Source organism: Anabrus simplex, chromosome 1, assembly GCF_040414725.1.
Source record: "Anabrus simplex isolate iqAnaSimp1 chromosome 1, ASM4041472v1, whole genome shotgun sequence".
Taxonomy (NCBI): Eukaryota; Metazoa; Arthropoda; class Insecta; order Orthoptera; family Tettigoniidae; genus Anabrus; species Anabrus simplex.
In genome coordinates this window covers 1790264606-1790278953 of record NC_090265.1, presented here as the reverse complement: position 1 = coordinate 1790278953, position 14348 = coordinate 1790264606, and the positions used below count along the sequence as shown (strand labels likewise).

General features: G+C 41.9%; 1 protein-coding gene across 1 annotated transcript in view; it reads right to left on the bottom strand.

The window, feature by feature from the left end:
• Positions 1-14348, bottom strand: part of LOC136858807 (monocarboxylate transporter 4) — a 286138-nt gene that overhangs the window by 43114 nt on the left and 228676 nt on the right. The window contains exon 2 of the mRNA XM_067138624.2: positions 11911-12228. Coding sequence (XP_066994725.2) covers positions 11911-12228 — 318 coding nt within the window. The remainder of the gene's footprint in view (positions 1-11910; positions 12229-14348) is intronic.

Below are 14348 nucleotides of genomic sequence, written 5' to 3'. Positions count from 1 at the left end.
CCGTGCGCATTGTGTAACCTGCATATCAGTTTGAAATAAACATCAATTATTCGTCCGTGCCGTCTCTGTTTTTTCCCCAACTTTCATCCCTTTCGAACCACTCCTTCTTGGTGTTGCATTTGCTCTGTCAGTCAGTGTAAATACTATTGACACTATATAAAATAAAGTATTGATTAGGTGGAGAACTCATCCTTCATACTTGTACTTGAACTATCAATACGGACCATGAAATTAATAGATTATAACTAGGGAGCGGATTTTTATGTAATTACATTTTTTGCATAAGTTTTAACGCAAGTTACGAAGTTCATTATTCCTATTGTGCATCCCCAAGTGTAAAAACTGAATCATATTTCACATAAAAACACATATTTTCACATTTTTAAAATGTAAATACATATTTTAAGAAAATCTATAATAAGCACATAAATCGGCAATATTTGTTGATCAATAACATTTAAAATGCTTCTGTGTTATAAAACAATGCTCATATTTTCATTTTACGATTACGGTATTGTTTTTAACAGTGTATTTAACATAACGTATCTGAATGTTTCGGCTATTTATGGACTTCCCTCCATAAGTTCTAAAACTTGCTGGTCACTGGCTACGTCGTTACATTTAGACAGCGATTTGATTTGCTGCACAAGATGTTTCTTTGCATGATGTCATTCTAACTCTTTATGAGTCAGCCCTCTCGGGTTTTGTTTATAGAATATCAGCGAAAGGCAATCACGGAGAGATAAGGTGACGTAATTCCGTTACGACATGGGAGACTCGGAAGAATATTGCCCCACCATTAGGTAGTGGAATTTCATCACTCCTAAAAATAAGGTTAGCTGTTCGGGTCCATATATCATTCCCGTGGTCGTGTGATTTTGTGTGGATTTATAAGAAATATTTCCTACAGTGTCCGCTGCTATTCTTTTTAATGAAACAGTGATTCACCGTAAATGCGTGTGTCGTAACCTGCAAAATAATGCCAAAAGAGAGGTCGAGTACAAGGTCGCGTCTTCAACAATATGTAGTGGAATATGAAAGCATTTTCACTACCGATGGAAAAGTATTTATTTTGCCAAACGTGTGGTAAAACAGTACGTGAAGATCAACGTTCTCAAGTAATCCAGCATTTGTCTGGAAATAAGCATACTACGGCTGCTTCGCGTGTGCGTTCGCGACAATTACTAATAGCTGAACCAGCTACTTCAAATGCAGGCCCATCTAAATATTCCCAGTATTATTTAGATGTGTGCAGAGCATTTGTTTGCGCCGACATTCCTCTTGGTAAAATAAATAATCCGGGACTGAGAAATTTCCTAACAAAGTACATTAATTTTGAGCCTCCAGACGAATCCACATTAAGGAAAAACTATCTCCCAAAATGTTACGAAGAAACTTTACAGAGAATTCGGGCAGTATGTGATAGCGAAAAACTGTGGGTGAACATTGACGAAACCACTGATTCAAGTGGCAGAAAAGTAGGAAATGTTGTAGTTGGTGTGTTGAAAAATGACAAAACTGCTTGCGAACATTCTTATTTGCTAGCGTGTAAAGAAATGCTTGCTGCAAACCATGTCACTGTAGCTAGGTTATTCAATGATGCCATACACTTACTTTGGCCAAAAGGTATAAAATACGACCATGTATTGCTTTTCCTTACTGACAGTGCAGCTTACATGAAAAAGGCAGCCGAAGGCCTTTCTGTGAGCTTTCCGAAAATGATACACGTAACTTGCGTTGTTCATGCTCTACACAGGTTATGTGAAACTGTGCGGGCTCAGTATCCTCAAGTGGATAAATTAGTGTCTAATGGCAAAAGAGTCTTCGTAAAAGCACCCTCAAGAATCGATCTCTTTAAAGAGAAAATCCCGGGTCTTGCGCTTCCTCCTCTGCCTATTGTTACGCGGTGGGGTACCTGGCTTAGCGCTGTGGTATACTACGCAGACAATTTCGAAAGTTTTGCATCCGTTGTGAACGTGCTAGATGAAAACGACGCGTCGTCAATTGAGATTCTTCAAGAGATACTAAAAGACAGCTCCTTGAAAAATGATTTGGCGTTTATATCTGCCAATCTAAGCTTCTTGTGTAAAACTATAGACATACTTGAAAAATCCACTAACCTGTTGTCCGAAACAGTGAAGGAAGTGCGCGCTGTTGAAAATAAATTAGATTCACTCCCGGCTTCGCAGGTACAGGGACTGTTAAAGGTCAAATATCAAAATTTGTTCAGGAAAAACAGAGGATTTCAAACAATGTGCCAAATTTCTAATGTATTAGAGGGTGCTCATGTTGGCGAAATTGATGACGTTATTGTTGGTGATATTCCTCTCTTTAACTATGCTCGCCTGACTTCCTGTGATGTGGAGCGATCGTTTTTGCAGTGTAAGGCGTTCTTTAGAGATAATCGGCATGCATTTGTGATGGACAATTTGGAGATGACCTTTGTTGTTCACTGCAATTCTGAGACTACTTCTAGCAATTAATACTCCAGCGTGTGATGGGTGAGTACGAACTTGTATTATTTTTTCAAAGATGATAGGTTGCTTTTGCCATATTTAAGCAAATCATTACCTTTAAAAAATAACCATTCATAATATCTACTCTGGCATATCAAAAATTAATATACCATACAGCACGTTTCCATACACAGACACCATTTTGCCTTAAGGAGCACGTTTGGTAGCACCATATTCTAATACAAAACATTATACTTATGTACTTCTTGAGCGCGACTAGTTATGTGATATTTAAAGGAACATAATTTCAATTTTTAATCACATATTTTAAAGTTTTTCAGCACATAAAAAATAAATATTTTTCACATTTTTAGCACGTAAAAATCCGCTCCCTAATTATAACAACGACGTTAACGAAGGAAAATACATTGGCAGTAAATGCAGGAGAAGAAATAGGAAAAAATCAAGAAGGAAAATTAAGTTATATGGTAAATATCATGACAGAAGGAAGGAAACGATACGACGATGTCTAGATTCTTGTTGACAGATAAGGTATTAAACACTGCTGGAATACGTACAGGAAAGGATCTTTTGGTGAGAGAAAGCCAGGAGTAAGGAATATGGAATAGGGTCTTCAATCTGGTATTACGGGATGGGACGTGGAGGGGAATAAGGAAACTACATCTGGAGACCTAAATAGACCATTAGCTGCTTGGTATAGCAGCTTTAGGTCCGCTACTTTCCTCCGAGCAGAAAGAGTCTTGAGTTTCAGTTTCCCAAGTGTGGATAGTGATTAAGTTGCGGCAGGCAAGGGACCCTGGTTCTGACGCTAGCACAGTAAAAAGATTGTTCACGGTCAAGGTGGCTGAGATTTGAAGAAGCAGATACGGACTAGACTGAAGAGGGGTATTCAACAATAGGTAACATACAGAAAACGTAGAGTGCTCTGAGGGAGTTTACATGTGTGATATCACAAAACCTGTAGAGTAACACAGCACGTTGAGGTGACCCTGTTTATGTGCGATACAAACAAGAATTTACTGTCAAAATGCACCCCTAAGTCTTTTTGATTGTCAACAATTGCAATCTGTTGGTTCAGTAGGTGACATTCTTGTAGAACAGGGAATTTACGAAGTGTGAATGAAATGTTGAAACACTTGGAGCGATGAGGTTTAAGACGCCATGTAGTACACCAACCTGACAGTGAATAAAATGCACTTTGCAAATAGATTGTATCTGTGGGAGAATCGATCTGCTTGAAGCATTTTAAAATCATCTGTAAAGAGAAGGATTTCACATGAATGATAGGAAATAGTATCGATAAGGTCATCAATAAACAGCGTAAAAAGGAGGGCACCTAGGACACTGCCCTGCGGGACACTGGAGAGGTTGGTGGGGACGGAGAAACTCTGCATCCATCAAGAATGAATGAGAATTCATTCATGCATGCTGAAAAGCGAAGGAAACTCTTCACTCCCAGTAACGAAGAGATTGATTCATTGATTGATTGAATTATTAATAAATTACATATATACATATATTATCATTATAGACTGTTATGCCTTTCAGTGTTCAGTCTGCAAGCCCCTGTGAATGTAGTAAACGTCGCCAAAATCCTCTATTTGCAACTAGTGCTGTGACCTCATTTAGTTCTATACCTCCTATCTTTAAATCGTTAGAAACTGAGTCTAACCTTCGTCGTCTTGGTCTACCTCTACTTCTCTTACCCTCCATAACAGAGTTCATTATTCTCCTAGGTAACCTATCCTCCTCCATTCGCCCCACATGACCCCACCACCGAAGCCAGTTTATGCGTACAGCTTCATCCATTGAGTTCATTCCTAAATTAGCCTTTATCTCCTCATTCCGAGTACCCTCCTGCCATTGTTCTCACCAGTTTGTACCAGCAATCATTCTTGCTACTTTCATGTCTGTTACTTCTAACTTATGAATAAGATATCCTGAGTCCACCCAGCTTTCGCTTCCGTAAAGCAAAGTTGGTCTGAAAACAGACCGATGTAAAAATACTGTAGTTTAGTCTGGGAGCTGACTTTCTTCTTACAGAATACTGTTGATCGCAACTACGAGCTCACTGCATTAGCTTTACGACACCTTGATTCAATCTAACTTACTAAATTACCATCTTGGGAGAACACACAACCTAAGTACTTGAAATTATCAACCTGTTCTAGTTTTGTATCGCCAATCTGACATTCAGTTCTGTTGAATTTCTTACCCACTGACATCAATTTAGCCTTCGAAAGGCTAATTTTCATACCATACTCATTGCACCTATTTTCAAGTCCCAAGATATTAGACTGCAGGCTTTCGGCACAGTCTGCCATTAAGACCAAGTCGTCAGCATAGGCCAAACTGCTTATTACATTTCCACCTAACTGAATCCCTCGCTGCCATTTTATACCTTTCAGCAGTTGATCCATGTAAACTACGAGCACCAACGGTGAAAGATTACAGCCTTGCCTAACCCCTGTAAGTACCCTGAACTAAGAACTCATTCTGCCATCAATTCTCACTGAAGCCCAATTGTCAACATAAATGCCTTTGATTGATTTTAATAATCCACCTTTAATTCCATAGGCCCCCAGTATGGCGAACATCTTTTCCCTCAGTACCCTGTCATATGCCTTCTCTAGATCTACGAAACATAAACACAACTGCCTATTTCTCTCGTAGCATTTTTCAATTACCTGGCGCATACTGAAAATCTGATCCTGACAGCCCCCCTGTGGTCTGAAACCACACTGGTTTTCATCCAACTTCCTCTCAACGACTGATTGCACCCTCCCTTCCCACTATACTTCACGATTTCATGTCTTATTTCAGGAATTCCTGCTGCAGATGATGTTATTCTGTACAAAGTAATAAATAAGTTACAAGATTGTGAGCGGCTGCAGGGTGACCTCGATAGTGTTATGAGATGGACAGTAGCCAATGGTATGATGATAAGCGGAGTTAAGTGTCAGGTTGTGAGTTTCATAAATAGGAAAAGTCCTCTCAGTTTTAATTACTGCGTTGATGGGGTGAAAGTTCCTTTTGGGGATCATTGTAAGTATCTAGGTGTTAATATAAGGAAAGACCTTCATTGGGGTAATCACATAAATATGATCGTTAATAAGGGGTACAGATCTCTGCACATGGTTTCGAGGGTATTTAGGAGTTGCAGTAAGGATGTAAAGGAGAGGGCATATAAGTCTCTCCTAAGACCCCAACTAGAGTATGGTTCCAGTGTATGGGACCCTCACCAGGATTACTTCATTCAAGAACTGGAAAAGATGCAAAGAAAAGCAGCTCGATTTGTTCTGGGTGATTTCCGACAAAAGAGTAGTGTTACAAAAATGTTGCAAAGTTTGGGCTAGGAAGACTTGGGAGAAAGGAGACGAGCTGCTCGATTAAGTGGTATGTTCCGAGCTGTCAGTGGAGAGATGGCGTGGGAGGACATCAGTAGACGAATAATTTTGAGTGGAGTCTTTAAAAGTAGGAAAGATCACAATATGAAGATAAAGTTGGAATTCAAGAGGACAAATTGGGGCAAATATTCGTTTATAGGAAGGGGAGTTACGGATTGGAATAACTTACCAAGGGAAATGATCAATAATTTTCCAATTTCTTTGCGATCGTTTAAGAAAAGGCTAGGAAAAACAACAGATAGGGAATCTGTCACCTGGGTGACTGCCCTAAATGCAGATCAGTAGTGAATGATTGATTGACAGTGGAGTTTATTTACCATTCTCTCCACTTCCTCAAGCGTAATTTCACCAACATCATTTTCCTCCTCTACATGAGCTTGGCTGTTCGCAGCACCACCAGGAAGATTTCCTTTTACGTTGAGGCGATGTTCAAAATATTCCCTCCACCTCTCCAGTGATTCCCTGGGATCTATTATGAGTTCACGTAAATTACTCAAAACACTCTTAATTTTCTTTTTCTCTCACATCCTAAGATTCTTTATTACTGTCCAGAAACGTTTCCCTTCTGCCTGACCTAGCCTTTCCAGGTTATTACCAAAGTCTTCCCACGACTTCTTTTTGGATTCAACTACTATTTGTTTCGCTCTGTTTCCTTCATCTGCGTACAAATCCCTGCCTGCGTCGGCCCTAGGCCTAGAGATACATAGTTAACTACAGATCAGATAGTGGTCTATATCATCGAAAAATACCCGGAAAACTCGTACATTCCTAATAGATTTCCTGGATACGAAGTCGGTTAAGATATAGTCTATTATGGATCTGGTACTCCTAGCCTCCAATGTGTAGCGGTGAATAGCCATATTCTTGAAGAATGTATTCGTAACTGCTAAACCCATACTAGCACAGGAGTCCAGCAAACGCTTCCCATTCCCATTAGCTTCCATATCTTCCACACATTTACCAATCACCCTTTCGTATCCTTCAGTTCTATTTCCAACTCTCGCATTGAAATCGCCCATTAGCACTATTCTATCCTTGCTGTTGACCCTGACCACGATGTCACTCAATGCTTCATAAAACTTGTCCACTTCATCCTCATCTGCACCCTCACACGGTGAATACACGGACACAATTCTTGTCCTAATTCCTCCAACTGACAAATCTACCCACATCATTCGCTCATTTACGTGCCTAACAGAAACTATGTTCCGTGCAATGGTATTTCTGATAAAGAGCCCTACCCCAGACTCTGCCCTTCCCTTTCTAACACCCGTCAAGTACACCTTATAATCTCCTATCTCTTCCTCGTTATCTCCCCTTACCCGAATATCACTTACTCCTAGCACATCGAGATGCATCCTCTTTGCTGACTCAGCCAGTTCTGCTTTCTTTCTTCCATAAGCCCCATTAATACTGTTAGATCCCCATCGAATTCCATTTCGTTCGTCAAGTTGTTTCCAAGGAGTCCCTCGCCTGTCAAATGGGAGTGGGACTCCATTACTCCCATAGGTCCGAGGCTTGCTTAAAATATTCTGAGCTCGGTAAATTTATGAAGCAGGATGCTACCCTACTTGCACATAGTCCATGTGAGGATCTCTCCTCTAACGGGTTATGGACCACCGGTGAATTGTAGGCCTATATTCCTAGCCGCTTGAGCACAAGGAGGGCCACGACTCAGAATCTGTCCGAGATGCCCATTCCCATTCCATAGCAACTGGTATCCCGACTCTCTGGACCACTTACTAGGCCACTCAGCCGTTGCCCATGGTTCACGAACTAGGACGTGACTATAGTAACCCACACCATGTTTTGTTTAATTTGCTGCACGTTGCACCAACACAGATAGGTCTTATGGTGACGATGGTATAAGAACGGACTAGGAGTGGGAAGGAAGCGATCGCGGCTTTAATTAAGGTGCAGGCCCAGCATTTGGCTGGTATGAAAATGGAAAACCACGGAAAATAATCTTCAAAGCTGCCGACAATGAGCGAACGAATCCACCATCTCCCGAATGCAAGCTGAGAGCTACGTGATCTAAACTGCTCAGCCTCTTGCTCGGTGGTTGTTTTATGGAAAGGAAAATGAATTTAAAGGAGAGACATGCTGAAGGTTTTTATGTCCTTTGGAGGTAAATGTATTCAACAGTTTGCTAACTGCTGCAATGGTTACATTCTTGTGCGAATGGTGCAATTATTTAAAAACAGAGGCTTTCCCTCTGTCACAATGTGGGCCACAGAGATCTGGTAAATGGCGTGCAATTAAAGAAATGTACTGAGCATTAGACTGGGACATTACCCGGTTCCCATTTATTAACATTCAATCCAGGTATATTTCCCTATCCTAAGCGTTCTTTTGCTGGAATGTTAAACGTACTCGCTGACCACAGTAACTTGTCTTTCCTCTGACATTTTAATCTAACCGTAGTTGTATGCTGGGGGTCGCCCTTTAATCCAACCTGCCGCATCTTGCATATTCATGTGTTTCTCTCTTATTTACATGTACCAAGAACTTTTTTTCCAGAGTTTTATCGGGGCACGAGCTTGGGTCATATCAGGACTGTAAAGCATCAACCATTTCAGCTGTGCAGAGGGGCAGTTAAGTGAATCTGGACTTCAGTAGAGAAGCATGTAACTTTATTCACGAGGCTATCATATTAAAGCAATTCCCTCGGCGCTGCACAGAGTGTTTTTCATTTGACTGTAAACATTGTCGCAGCTCGGAGTATCCACATTTATAGTGCACGACCACTGTGTCGACAATCAAATAGCTGGTGAGTTAACTTCTTGTCACTACGATTACGTTATCTATCGCTCCTGAATTTGGTGGATAGGAGTTCGTATTTAATCAAGTCGTCCCCCATAGCACGTAAAAATGTCCGTGTCCGCCCAAGAAACCTTAACTGGCATTCCAACTGACGAGCCCGTTGCCACACTGGGAATAAACGCTGATTATCTCACTGTTGTAGAGGCCTGAAAACTTGGACATTGATATGATGTTGTAATTCTCTGAAATTAAATCATGGTGTGCTACAAGAAACTTAATTTTTGATATGAAAGGCAAAAACTGGCAGATATTGCAAGCAGGGTACATATCTTCCCTAGTGCACTGTCACTTCATTGTGTTTTAGGGGACGCTTGGATTAGTGTCCCAGGGCGGATAGATGTCTTGTAGCCGAGGCCTCAATACTCCCATTCGTAAGTGGAGAGCCCACGGACGGAGAGGTGACACATTCTAGTACAGGGTGAGAGTAATTGGGTATATTTCATCCTCCCTCCCACAGGGATATTTTCGAGACTAGTCGAAATACACTATATATAATAACGCAACTGCGACTTCTGGAGAAACACTTGACCCTGGAGTTCACTCAGTCAATACTGGAAATGAATACCTGGTCAATATCTGGTGGCTAACAAAGCGGGAGAATGAGTGATGACTTGCAGGAAACAGGAATAGAGCACGTGCCAGCGGGTTTGCTGACAGCTACAGAGAATGAGGACATTGTCAGTTGTGGCGAGTGGTGGCTCGTGAGTAAATGTTTAACACCTGATGTTGAATGGGGGACTAAGCACCAGTAGCTGTAAAAAGCACTAGCAAATAGAAGATCCTAAGAAAAATGAACAAGAATATAATCTGAAAGGCATTGGGCCCGAAAAGGGGAATCCCGTGGATGTAAAGCGAAATCAACGGGAAGAAAAGGTGGTAGGGGGAATCTATAGCTCTCATCGTGGAAGTATAGTCTAAATAACGGGTTTCCAATTTGTAAGTACTCGAGGGCCACGTCGGCAACCTTAGGTAGGATCGCAGGACGCACTTCAATAAAAGGCAAATTTTCGTAAAATTTAATAACTTTAATTTCTAAACACTATTTTACAATTGCATAAAAGAGTGAAATTAAACCTAAAGACTATTATACTCAGGACAGTTGAATTTGACAGAAGAGCACCCAACAATATCAGTTCATTTGAATTAATGTTTGAAAAATGACAAAGATTAAAAGAAATACCAAAAGAAAAACTGAAATTAATAATGTAGTCAAAACAAAAGTTAAAGGAGGACAATTTAGTGGGAGTAGTGTGAGGGGAAAATCCCACCAATATATTTCCCTGAAAATGTCTTCAAGTGTGCAGCACTGCGTACAGACGTGCACATTAATGGTGTCCCGACATAAACAATCAACACTGCCCCACTCCAGTACTGAAAAGAAGAGGAGAGAGTGAAGGGGTAGTGTTGAAGGCCAATCCAGTACAAAACATTGGGGAAGGGAGTGAAGGGGTAGTGTCGAAGGCACAATGACTCACCTTCTCGCTTAACGCATTGCTGCATGGACTGCATGCAGACAGCCCGCTACAAGACATCGTTGTGATCGAAATGGGCATAATGGCGGATGTATTGAAGTACAGCATTAGGTTACCTACTCGTCCGGCCCCGCGGTATACGGGGCAACGCGTCCGGCCGCCCCGGGTTCGATTCTCGGCCGGGAAAGGGGGTTTTAATTGTAAATGATTATATCCCTGGCCTGGGGACTGCGTGTTTGTGTTGTCCTTAACGTTTCTCACATTCGACACTCAACACTTCCGCAATTCCAATTACATGCAGGTTCATATATAGTGCAAGCAGGGGCAAAAGAACTCTATATAGTTCGACGCCCCGAACAAATAGCATTTTAACATAAAAAATTAAAGAGTAACCTACTCTGTTAATTACAGTATTAAGAGGTAAAGGAGGTTTTTAAGCGAAAAGTATTTTATACTAGTTAGGAATATTTTGTAGCTGCGTTATGTCGGGTCTACCAATCCTTCTTCACCTCGTTCTTGCCATATTTCTATCCATCTCCAAACTGTCTTAAGACTGCATGGTATTGCTTGTGCTATTGCTTGGAACCATGTGAGCCTCCCACATGCCAATAATACGGCCTCGATTCACATGTGATAGGATAGGAGCCATCTTATTACAATGTTACAGTATAACGCCGGAATACACACACTGTGTATTCAGCACTACCTGTTCATTCACTTCCCCTCCTTTTCAGTACTGGAGTGGCCTTCAAAACTATACCTTCATTCTCTCCCCTCCTTTTCAGTACTGGAGTGGCCTTCAACACTATACCTTCACTCTCTCCCCTCCTTTTTAGTACTGGAGTGGGGCAGTGTTGATTGTTTATATCGGGACACCATTAATGTGCGTGCATGTACCAGCCAGTACAACCAATGAGAGAAGAACGAAGAATTGAAACCGTTTCTTCCACCAGTGGCAATTAAAGTATTTCTTGGTATTCACTGCACGTTACGTTGCATAAAATCTCCACAGTGAGTTTGGCACGGAGTTCAAGATTTAGTATGGATCCCATACCCATTTTAATAATGGTTTAAAGATCCAGCACTGGCATTTGTGAGGGCTCATTTTCCTCCGAAGTTTGGATTTTAAGTTTTAAAATAAACAATAATCTATTCAGCCCAAGCGAATAGTTCTGTCTTGGGTCTATAAAGGGTATAAATATTAATACATTTTGAATGATCTATGAAATATTTTTTGTAAATATCCTTCACAGTTTAAAAATAATTCTTTAAAGTTCTCGCGGTCTGCCATTTGGAAATCCCTGTTTTAAGTTGATAAGCAAATACATACAAGAAGTAAAGCACGAAGTGTGACTGGAGTGTTCGAGCTTGTGGAAAATGTTGAGATATTTGCGTTCTTAGAAACATAACTGCCGGAAGTGAGGCTCTTGTCCAGGAAGGGGTGTGTTACGAGGGAGAGATATCACTTGTAATAAAGGAGAGAGATATAAGAATTACCTGACGGTATGGAGGATGTCGTTTGCATAAAGCTCAAAGTAGTTGGTAATAGGCTTCCTGTTTGGTGGCTAAAATGGCCGGGAAGATAACTAACTGAGGTTACGAATAGTGAGAGCCGTCTTACCTTCCATATCTCTAAGGGTCTTCTTGGCCTTTACGGAAATGACTCTGCTATTCTTGGTGTGGAGGAAGACAACACCTATCACACAGATGGGACTTCTGTTAGTAACTTACCAGCATCCATAGGTGACTGTGGTTCCCCCAGGTGGTGCAGCGCGTACACGTAGAGCAGCCCGAAGGCGAGCTGAAGACCGGAGGTGAGAAGATGGACGAGGAAGCCAGCACCACACACTATCCACCCCCAGCCACCCTCGGGGTAGTAGTGCTGCCTAATGGTGGTGGTATCCACGTCACGTCGCCGCAGCGCCGGGACATTGCGATGCAGACTGTACATGTCACGCTCACAGAGCACCACGGGGCACGAGTCGTCATCGTCCTGCAGAGGGCGTCGAGGTGTCCCTGGGGTGCCTGGAGCTCTCGCAGGCCGGCCATCTGGAAACATGTGGTGGTGTTGTTTCTAAGTACAAATACGAGGCGTTAAGAAGCATCAATACGGCAAAGAGTGTGGCTAGAGACAGATCAATTGTTCATACAGTGTGATCCGAAAGTACATAAACATTTGACGAGGCAATACTTAACGGAATATTGGAGGTAGAGACGTATTAATTGGCATGACATGGGGTTTTATTGACACCAAAATAAAGTACACAAAATGTCCAACAGATGACGCTGGACAGCAACACATCAGGTACAACTGGCCACACCTGCTTGACATGACATGAGGTTTTATTGACGCCAAAATAAAGTAGATAAAATGTCCAACAGATGACGCTGGACAGCAACACGTCAGGTACAAATGGTCACACCTCCTTGACATGACATGGGGTTTTATTGACACCAAAATAAAGTAGACAAAATGTCCAACAGATGACGCTGGACAGCAACACGTCAGATACAAATGGCCACACCTGCTTGACATGACATGGGGTTTTATTGACACCAAAATAAAGTAGACAGAATCTCCAACAGATGACGCTAGACAGCAACACGTCAGGTACCAAATGACCACACCTGCTTGACATGACATGGGGTTTTATTGACACCAAAATAAAGTAGACAAAATGTCCAACAGATGACGCTGGACAGCAACACGTCAGATACAAATGGCCACACCTGCTTGACATGACATGGGGTTTTATTGACACCAAAATAAAGTAGACAGAATCTCCAACAGATGACGCTAGACAGCAACACGTCAGGTACCAAATGACCACACCTGCTTGACATGACATGGGGTTTTATTGACACCAAAATAAAGTAGACAAAATGTCCAACAGATGACGCTGGACAGCAACACGTCAGGTACAAATGGCCACACCTGCTTGACATGACACGAGGTGTTATTGACGTCAAAACAAAGTAGACAAAATGTTCAACAGATGACGCTGGACAGCAACACGTGAGGTACAACTGGCCACACCTGCTTGACATGACATGGGGTTTTATTGACGCCAAGAGAATTGCTTCATTCCTCGCCTGGCCGAGAAACACCTGCTGGAAAGTACGACGTTTGTACGGGATGGCGCTCCGCCCTGTATTGCTACACGTCTGAAAGATTTTTTACGCACATCGTTTGGCTAGGATCGAGTGCTGAACCGCCACTTCCATCATGCATGGCCTCCCTAGTCCCCCGACCTCAATCAGTGTGATTATTGGTTGTGGAATATGCAAGTGTACCGCGATCCTCCGACCGCATTAGGGATGCTAGAGACAAGTTCCGACGGTAATATATCACCATAACTACGGTCTACAGTGCTGTTCACAACATTGTTCCTCGACTACAGGTAATGACGACCGACATGCTGAGCATGCGCTATAAAGAACATCGTCTTTGCTAAACCTCGATTATTATGCTAATGTTTGCTTGTGTATCGGATGAAGCGTCATCTGTTGGCCAGTTTGTGTATTTTATTTTGGTGTCAATAAAACCCCATGTCAGGCCAATAATGTGTCAGTTATTACCGCGAAGAACTGCCTCGTCAAATGTTAACGGACTTTTGGGTCACGCTGTACATTTTAAAAGTACTGGGCGCTGTGTTTAAGTGTCGCGAATAAAGAATATTACTACAGGGAATAATTTTTAACTATGCTCACCTTGTGATCGTGCAAGGGAAATTTGAGAATTATCTTCATTTTATCAAAGATACGTACGGCCACTTACAAAAACAAGACTTTTTGAAATGTTGTTTACTTAGTCTGAATTTCCTAAAAGTCGCAGTTCGAATAACATTACGCAGTTACTCGTATGACCGAGCAAGTTAGCTGTGCGGTTTGCCTCGCGTAGCTTGCATTTAGAAGATGGTATGTTCGTATCTCACTGTCGGCGGCCCTGAAGATGTTTCTCCGTGGTTTCCCATTTTTACACTTGGCGAATGCCGGGGCTATACCTTAATTAAGGACATGGTCACTTAATCCCCAATAATATCACTTTCCCATCCTTGAAAACCAAACCCCAAACTCCATGGTCGCGTGGGGCCATGCCCTACGAAGCCACCGCTACTTAGCCCGAAGGCCTACAGATTATGACAAACCCTCTCGGCCGCTATTCTTGG